Source organism: Eimeria mitis, genomic scaffold (assembly GCF_000499745.2).
Source record: "Eimeria mitis Houghton genomic scaffold, Emh_scaff191, whole genome shotgun sequence".
NCBI classification, from domain to species: Eukaryota; Apicomplexa; class Conoidasida; order Eucoccidiorida; family Eimeriidae; genus Eimeria; species Eimeria mitis.
In genome coordinates this window covers 7,435-7,691 of record NW_013570232.1, presented here as the reverse complement: position 1 = coordinate 7,691, position 257 = coordinate 7,435, and the positions used below count along the sequence as shown (strand labels likewise).

At 45.5% G+C, this 257-nt stretch overlaps 1 protein-coding gene across 1 annotated transcript in view; it reads right to left on the bottom strand.

The window, feature by feature from the left end:
• The window catches only part of EMH_0002640 (uncharacterized protein), a gene marked incomplete at both ends in the record, with an annotated part of 17,494 nt that overhangs the window by 10,788 nt on the left and 6,449 nt on the right, over window positions 1–257 (bottom strand). The window contains one exon of the mRNA XM_013496093.1: window positions 52–176. Within this exon, the coding sequence (XP_013351547.1) occupies window positions 52–176 (125 nt within the window). The remainder of the gene's footprint in view (window positions 1–51; window positions 177–257) is intronic.

The window sequence follows — 257 nt, the reverse complement described above, 5'->3', positions numbered from 1 at the left end:
CGAGAGTTAGAGTTGTACGCAGGCCATGCATAGTGGTTTCGTATAACAAACCGGCTCTGGCAGGGGCAAGTCTTGTCTCCGTATTGATAGACCCGGCCCTCGCCCAGACAGGTACAGGTGAAGGCCCCCTCCTCCTGGTCTTCGACAGAGTTGGGCCCGCATTTATCACAAGACGTCTGCAGCCCACCACACAACACTGCAGCAAACAACTTTTTTTTTTTTTTTTTTTTTTTTTTTTTTTTTTTTTTTTTTTTTTT